A 7,482-nucleotide genomic window follows, 5' to 3' on the forward strand; every position below is an offset into this window, starting at 1 on the left:
AAGTGTTAACTCTGTTCACTACCTTGAATTAGTTATAAAATCAGTAAAGGTGGGAAATAAATAAAACAATTTCCTTGTTTTTTCATCTCTTTCTAGCTTTGATGACTTATAGTCAACATTATAATCTTGTCTCTTTCAACCATTCTCTGCTGTTAACTTTCTTCCTTAGATCTTTGCCCCTCTTGACTTTGGTATCTCATATTGACAAATTTGATTATATTCTGACATCCAGTTTGCTTTCATTTGTTTCTTGCTCTCTGGTATTCTCTTTTCATATTCTTAACAATTCTTTTGATCTCATTCTGCAGTTCCTCTTTTTCTCCTCCTATCAGTGAGATCCAGGACTTCAAAGTGATATTTCAGGATTCTCCTTGATGAATGAATGTAGATTAATATCATACTGTGGAAACCGGTTGGCTTTATTTGCTTTAACTTGACTTGGAACTTGGACACAAGTATTTCTGAATCTGATATGTTCTACACTGGTCTCCTGGCCATGCTTTCCTATTATAACCAAACTATTCTATTTTCTTTACCAGTAATAAGATCAATTTGGTTAAGAAGATATCCTTTTATATAAATGCGATGGTTGTTTAAAGATTGTGTTAGCAATGAATCATTTTTCTGCCTCATTTCCGTTTCCTAGACTGTACAATCCAATTACATTTTACTATTTCCAACATTAGCATTCTAATTTCCAACTACAAGCACCACATCTTGCTTGTACTTTCTGACAATTTTAAATTGAAGTTGATCATAAAACTTGTCAACCTTCTCTACTTTTGCATCAGTGGCTGGAACATAATCTTGGATAATTGTTATATCAATTGGCTGTTCATGAAGTTTAATTATTACTTGATCACTGGTGGTATTATACCCAAATACTATCTTTATTATATCTTTTCTTCATTTTGCTGTGTGGGTATGTGTTCAGTTTCAGTCTATTTCATTTACCAATGTATCAACATGAAGTCAATTTGTTTTATTTTTCACTGTGTCAAGTGTTCCTATATACATGTTTCCGGCATTCTCAGAAGTGTGATGGGTGGCTAGAAATCTGATGATTGATAGATAGATAGATAGATAGATAGATAGATAGATAGATAGATAGATAGATAGATAGATAGATAGATAGATAAAAATGCTATGTTCCCATTGTAATATTGTTTTTAGCAGCTTGGGATTTTCTTTTCCTGAATGACAACTTCAGCAAATAGATGTCTGAAGAGCTTCATTCTGTGTCATAAATACCATTAGCATTCTGAAAGTCCTCAGCAGTTCCTCAGTAGCATCTTGAGTATTCCGAAGTTGAGGAGCCAGCACTATATTGTAAATATCCAGCACTATATTGTAAATAACTTTATTTTGTTAATCCATGTGATTTTCTGGGCAAAATACAATAGTTTGCCACAGGCTTCTTCCATGCAGCCCCCTCTAAGCAGTTTACAGTGTCAGCGTATTGCACCCAACAATCTAGGTCCTCATTTTATCAACCTCGGAAAGATGGAAGGCTGAGCCAATAATTTGCTTCTAGTATCTTTCCATATCATAGATCCCAATATAGGTACCTGTTTGCTTTAAATAGGCAGCTGAAGTGACCTTCATGTCTTCTGTGACCCTGTTAAGAGAATATAATATTGGCACCCAGACTTCTTTGTTCACCCCTCCCAGGACACATACACAAACACACACAAATTTTCACACTGAGGGAGTGCAATGGGACTTGAAAGGCACAGATAACCATGGCAAACATTTGCTGTTCCTATTCCCCATTCCTATCTTGCAGCCTCTGGCTTGCTATCAAATCATGATGTCATGATTTCATATGTCCAGAGTATATTAAATCATTCATTAAACCATAGGACTAGGTTATTGCCATCCCCTATTCTAAGCCTCACCAAGTGATGGGAAGCATCTGCTAATCTGTGCTGTGCTGTGATTAGCAAATGGTTTTGGTAAATAATTAGACTTTTGGATTTAATGTCACAATTTCTTCATTCTTCCTCATCAACAGACTGGAAGAGCCCTAAACTAGCAAGTGCATCTACTGCCAAAATCTGCTGCTTAATTAATTAATTAATCACTGCATAATTGATTCACAGGCTTATGTTTGCATATAGGTATATACATATTTTCCTGCTGTTGGGCAATGACTTAAGACTGGCTTGTTATAAGTTACAGGTGAGATGAAGGCAGTGCCATAAGGATCGGGCAGGGGGGAAAAAGAAGTTGTCAAATGTCCTGTGTTTTATGCAGTAAGACTATAATCCTTTCCACTTCTCGAAGGCAAATGTGGCACATCACTGTTTCAGAATGCATCTGACTGCCCAGCGTCCAATGCAAAATGCGAGGGTAGTTTCCTTTCTCCCCCTTTTCTCCTAATATTGAATTTCACTGCTGCTGCTGCTGCTATCGCAAAAGAGAGGAACAGGAACGAATGGCGGTGAATTGGATTGGAGCAGCAGGATTTGAAGAGCCCTCGTTGGAACACGGAGTAACATTCCGAAGTCTTCTGTAAGCGCGCGCCTCAGTCCCGAAAACCGGCCTGCTCTGCTTGCGCTGAAGGTAGTTCCCGCTCGATTGCAGGGAACGTTTTTTCCAGGCGGTTTACAACCTTAGCATCAGGGCGAAGGACTCGGCGCGAATCGGCCCGCTTGCTTCGCGCGCTGATTGACTACTCTCGGGACACTCGGGCGGGGGAAGTCGAGGTGGAGAAGAGGTGGGGCTGGCCGGGCAAGTCGGTCTCTTTTCACTGGACTGGACACCTCCTGTGTCACTCAAAATAAGGTCCCGCCTCGCCCCTCCTAGCTCTTCGCCCCTCCAGTTTGGGTGAAGCTGTTATGTCTTGCTGGGCAAACGCGAGGTGTCAATCATCTCCATCCGATGATAGGATTGGTCGGTTAATTTAGGCGGCGCCTAAGGAAGCTCACGTCGTTTTGATTGGTTGCCGGTTTGACAGCTCCGATATAAAAGAACGACGTTAGCTTCCTTAGGCGCCGCCTACATTGACCGACCAATCCTGTCATCGGGTGGAGATGATTGACACCTCGCGTTTGCCCAGTCTCAGACATAACAGAATCATCCAGTGCCCTGCGCAGCTGCGGGTTTTGCGGCTGCCTCTGAGAGGCTGGTTGGATGCCGTCGTTTCGGTAAGAATAAGGCAGCGCCTGGCCAAACTCGTCCCGTGCCCCTTCTGCCAGTCGGCTTGCTGCTCCCGAGGCTGATTGGGCACTTTATTCGCTCGGCTTAAACTCTTCAAGGTGGGTCTCGTCGGCGCTCTCCTCCCCTGGCGCTTATTCCCTTGCTATGCTTCTTTCGAGCAGGAGGAGATGGGCATCTTCTCCCTGCTTCTTCTGCTCCCTTTGGCATCCGGCTTGGATTTCCGCTACCATCGCACCAAGGAATTGGAAGCTTTTCTGAAGGAGGTGCAGAAGAATTACCCGGCCATCACTCACTTGTACAGCATTGGCAAGTCAGTGCAAGGTAAGGCTGGGGTGGGGTGGATGATCTTACGCTGTTTCTCTCCGGCCTGTTTGCCCAGCGTAGAATTTAGCATTTGCAAAGGAAAGAAAAAAAAGTCGGTATCGCCCAGAGGTATGGCTAAGCACCGTTGCCTAGATACAGAAGTCTCCAACCTTGGGCGCTTTAAGTTTGCGGACTCTGGGAGTTTAACTCCGCAAGGCTTAAAGGGCCCAAGGTTGGCTGAGGAATTCTGGGAGTTGAAGTCCGCAAGGCTTAAAGGGCCCAAGGTTAGCTGAGGAATTCTGGGAGTTGAAGTCCGCAAGGCTTAAAGGGCCCCAAGGTTGGCTGAGGAATTCTGGGAGTTGAAGTCCGCAAGGCTTAAAGGGACCAAGGTTGGAGACCCCTGGCCCTAGAATACAGTCCCACTGAAATCATCCGGACAAGTTGGGCTACATTTCCTGCCCACTCTAGTTATTCCTGAGGGCCTAAGGGTTATCATGGGAGAGTGTCCTCATCTAGCTGAAGGTGTGCAACTTTGAAAAGGGCTGTAATATCTCCTTTACAGGGAAAGAAGACTGCTGTTACTTAAACATAGCATTTTAAAAGGGGTCCAGCATGTTGCCCTCTGTCATAAGTAACCCAAGTCTTCCCAGCTTTTTTTTCTTCACCCCCCTCTCCAATTAAAAAGGAAATAAGTGCATCTATCTTTTTGGTTAGTTAGTTAAACCGTTGAGGATGAAATGATTTGCAACAAATAATTTGTGCAAGATCAGTTTTTTTCTTTGAAAAAATAAGTTTAAAGATTTAAGATTGAGGTTCATATTCTGGTTAAACATTAATACAATGTAATCCTAAACATAGTTAAAGGTAATAAAAACTAAACTAAAAGAAAAAGAAATAATATTTTTCATCCTGGTTCAACAAAAAGTCCATTAGAAGTTGCCAGAAATATCAAACACATAGTTTGTCTCTGATAGTCCAACTTTATAGTTCGTATTTTTGCTCTGTACAATTTTGACTTACTCCCTATAGGGGATTGAAACATTTGATCTTCCATCATTTTTCATACTTTAAAAAAGTCTTCAAAGATTTCACCAGGATACTCTGTAAATTCCATAAAGAGGCATCACCCAGGTTTTCTTGTCATAGCTATTCCCAGTTCTAATTCCTTTTCTTCCCAAAAAGAGACCAAAATATCTTACTGTGTCTCCCATATTTTTTGAATTGTCTTTTGTACTTGGATAATGTCAATTTTGTTGTCATCCATGCATTCAAACTCTTTGTAAGGTCTTTGTCACATAAAGGTTTTTGAAGATTTTCTCATCATCTTTTAAATTCTTATCCACCGAAATCTGTACCCTTTCTGAGATATTATTAATATTTTAGCCCATGTAAAAAAACTCCTGGGACCTGGGATAGACAAATGTTATCTTTTGATAATGTTAAAGGTACTGTTGCAGGATGTAAACTGTTCCAGGAAAATCCACCTTTTGTAATTGACTGATGGTGATTTTGTCAGTACTGTTGGCGGTGTTCAATACTGTTGGCGGTCCAGGGTATTTTGGGATTCTGTTACTATTGGTACTGTCTTTGCTTTCTTTTGTCACACTTGTTCTATTTGCAAGTCTTTGCACATTGGGATTTTCCCCAGTATTTTTTCTTCTATTCTGCTGTCTTCAGGTCCGTGGTGGGTTTCAATTTTTTTATAACCTATTCTGTGGGTGTGGCCTATTTTGTGGGCATGGCTTGACAGTCATGTGACCGGGCAGGTATGGCCAACTTGACATCATTCATGTACACTCAGTCACATGACCACCACCACCCCAAGCCATATGGCAAAAATTTTTGGAACTCCTATTAAGGGGGGGCGGGGGAGAGAGGGGAAAACCTCCCAAAAATAGACAACTGGAGGATTAAGGGCTGAAATTAGGGAGATCGGAGAAGGCAGGACAGAGAGGAATCCAGTAGAAAGCTATCACACGCTGGGGAAAGAACTGGGAGATCGGAGGAGGCAAGACAGAGGGGAATCCAGTAGAAAGCTGTCACACACTGGGGAAAGAACTTTGGGAGATTGGAGGAGGCAAGACAGAGGGGAATCCAGAAGAAAACTCCTGAGCTTGCCTCTGCTGTCTGGTGGATTGTGCCGCTGGACTTCTCCAGCGGGTGGGGGTGAGTGTGGAGCGAGCGTGGGCCAGGGCAGGCGTTCTGGAAGTTACTTCCGGGTCCATTTCACCATCCGGTTCTCCCGATCCAGTGCGAACCGGCAGAAACCCACCACTGCTTCTGGTACTGACATAGACACTAGCCAGACATTTTTGCCTTTCTTATTGACAGTTGTTAAGTTTGGGGTGCTATGTGACAGATGCCTGTCTGTTTGAATTCTAAAATCCCAGGGCAATTTAACTTCTTCATTTTCTATGACTTTCTCTATTTTGCGGTTGTTTCTCCTCCTCCTCTGTCAAAATAATGTAGTTATAGATTTCATGTGGTGTCAGTTTCTTGATCTGGTATACCTCATAATGCTGACATGTATACATTTTTTAACTTTCTTGACAAAGGCAAAGACCTGGATTATGCTTTGGAATTTGAAAATGTCAGCATTTTCAAGTATTAGCCTTTTTTCTATTGTGCCCACAAATTAGTCCTGATGGAATGTGGATAGATTTTTAATTATTCTAACCTATGTATTTCTAAACACATCAGAGATACTAACAGTTTGTGAAGCTACAGAAGTCCCTTATTTAAAGAGTCATTGGGGACTAAGAAAAATCCTTTACAGATTTGAAAGAAACACAGTGAATGATCGTTGAGTTGGGTAATATGAGCATGGTTAATTCTGCTTAATTACTGATGGGCATTGAGCACGTTTTTAGCTCCAGAACTATAGGCATAATCAAATTTCATACCTTTCTCTGCTTATTAAAAAAAAAAAACTTTGAATGAGATTAGTTTAGTCTTTAGTAATAAATATCTCTTCCTTCCCCATAACATAATGCATGGGAGAGACAGAAAAAAATGTCACAAAAAGAATGAGAGGGAGAAAAAAGAAAGTACTCATCCACTTTTGGTTCTTATTTTACCCCTACTGATTTTATTCCTCCCAGCAAATTACAGTTCTTGAGCCTTTCCAATTATATAACCTCAACAAATTACCCTGGATGGAATGTGGACTTCATTTTAAAATGCTTTATCTGACTTAAATCATATTTGTAATAGAATGAGGATGAAGGCTATGGCATTAATTTCACAATTGTACTGTATATGGAATATCATCCTGCATATACAGTACTTGTCTTCAAGAGCTTGCAGGCATTTTCCAACTTAACATTAATTGATAGTGTAACAGAGTGATAATAAAGGCTAATTTACTTTTCCCTGCTTTCTTATACATTTTTATGATGGAGCCAATTCCATCTGACAGTCTAGGAGAGGGATGTCAAACTCAAGGCCCAGGGGCCAGATCCAGCCCATGGGGTGCTTAGATCTGGCCCATGGAACTGCCCTGAAACAGCAGTGCCTCGGCCCTACTGAGCTCCTGAGCTCCATTTTTGCTGGCAGAAGATTGCAGGAGGCCATCGCAGCTGAAAACAGAACTCAGGATCCTTTTTTTTCCATTTTTAAAATTTTTTTAAAAAATTTATATGCCGCACAATTCCGAAGGACTCCGGGAGGCTTACAGAAATACATCACTAAAAGGATAAAAATTAAAAAATAGCGAAAAGAAAAACAGATTAAAAAAAATCACTTCATGCACTCAATCTAGGCGGGGCTGGACCTCATTCATGAGGTCAACAGCCCCAGGCCTGCCGGAATAGCCAGGTTTTAGTAGCCTTTCAGAAGGCCGAGAGAGTGGGAAGGGTCCGGATCTCTGGGGGTAGATTGTTCCATAGGGTCGGAGCAGCTACAGAGAAGGTCCTCCCCCGAGGAGCCGCCAGACGACATTGTCTGGTCGACGGCACCTGGAGAAGGCCCATCGTGTGTGATCTTATCGGGAGGTATGTGGCAGAAAAAGCTCTCGCA

At 41.8% G+C, this 7,482-nt stretch overlaps 1 protein-coding gene across 2 annotated transcripts in view; it reads left to right on the plus strand.

Annotated features, from left to right (window-relative positions):
- Positions 1-3,071: 3,071 nt before the first annotated feature.
- The window catches only part of CPM (carboxypeptidase M), a 23,788-nt gene continuing 19,377 nt past the window's right edge, over positions 3,072-7,482 (plus strand). The window contains exons 1-2 of one of the 2 annotated variants that reach the window (XM_014052450.2): positions 3,072-3,149; positions 3,324-3,483. In XM_014052450.2, the coding sequence (XP_013907925.2) occupies positions 3,330-3,483 (154 nt within the window). In that variant the 5' untranslated portion in view covers positions 3,072-3,149; positions 3,324-3,329. Of the gene's footprint in view, positions 3,261-3,323; positions 3,484-7,482 lie in introns of both variants that reach the window. The other variant, XM_014052451.2, reaches the window with a different exon arrangement.

The sequence above is a fragment of the Thamnophis sirtalis genome, unplaced genomic scaffold, assembly GCF_051295495.1.
Source record: "Thamnophis sirtalis isolate CommonGarterSnake01/CBP01778 unplaced genomic scaffold, rThaSir2_p1.2 scaffold_9, whole genome shotgun sequence".
NCBI lineage: Eukaryota > Metazoa > Chordata > Lepidosauria > Squamata > Natricidae > Thamnophis > Thamnophis sirtalis.